The 1,050-nt window shown below is 34.1% G+C and overlaps 1 protein-coding gene across 1 annotated transcript in view; it reads right to left on the minus strand.

Moving 5' to 3' along the window:
* Nucleotides 1-1,050, minus strand: part of LOC106473763 (E3 ubiquitin-protein ligase rnf213-alpha-like) — a 49,843-nt gene that overhangs the window by 41,173 nt on the left and 7,620 nt on the right. The window contains exon 6 of the mRNA XM_022402156.1: nt 732-1,048. Within this exon, the coding sequence (XP_022257864.1) occupies nt 732-1,048 (317 nt within the window). The remainder of the gene's footprint in view (nt 1-731; nt 1,049-1,050) is intronic.

The following is a 1,050-nucleotide window of genomic DNA, read 5'->3' on the forward strand; positions in this document are numbered from 1 at the left end:
GAATGTTGCATGAAATGAGATAAACCTCTACAGATCATGGTAGTTACATCATTGGCCAATAACTGTGGGACTGACCCTGAAGACGTGGTCGGTAAATCTGCAGGTGCAGTAACAGCAGTGGTAGTTCTAACTACTTAAAACTGAACAATAAGTATTGAGAAAAAAAAATGCACTACATGAAAATGTAATGAAAATCGCAAGCGAAAACGATAGAGTAGTGTTGCAATCCTATTGGTGGAGGTTTGCTGCATGATCATTTGCATGTAAGTATGCAGAAAGAAGTGGGAGTTACAAGGATAGAAGTAAGTGGAAAATTTGAGATGATAGAGGGCAGTACTAATCAAGAAAGCTTTTTTGTAGAAGGAAGTAAGATATCATATAGAAATTATACTTTTCATTGTGTCTTATTCAACTCTTTTGTTACCAGAAATTTTGAATTCCCAGGAACCAGTGAAAATAGCAAAAATTCAATAAAAGTTTAAGTTTGACTGATTTATTGTACATTTTAGTAAAGAACAGCTCCATAAATTATGGGTTCAACATGAAAAAACCTTATTTAAGTATATTATTGTGGTCCTTGAGAGTATGAAAAGTAGACATATATTAAGTACATCCTTATGGTAAGCAAAACGTTAAAAAACATACAAAATATTATATTTTTGAATTAAAGTTATTCAAACCAGCAGATTTTTTTTACATAAGTAATGTATCATACTTATAGATATACATACCCACTCTAAGGCCTGTTTCCTGTCATCATCTTCCTGCAAGTCCTTCCATCTTGGATGAAAAGTACAACCTTGAAGAATTATAGAAGCAAGAGCATCACCATGAAAACCCACAAACACATCTACAGCACTAAACTCCCTTGACTTCCCACAAAAGGACTGTTTTTCAATTTTTACACTTGAGAACTGATTCACCCAATTCTGCAACTCTTCCAACAACAGGTTTTGGGATAAGGTTAACAGAGTACTCATAGCCAAGAAGTGTTTTTCCAAACGATTGATCAGTGGAATTGGAAACTTTTCACGTACTACTACTTCTTCT

Source organism: Limulus polyphemus, unplaced genomic scaffold (genome assembly GCF_000517525.1).
Source record: "Limulus polyphemus unplaced genomic scaffold, Limulus_polyphemus-2.1.2 Scaffold6486, whole genome shotgun sequence".
NCBI lineage: Eukaryota > Metazoa > Arthropoda > Merostomata > Xiphosura > Limulidae > Limulus > Limulus polyphemus.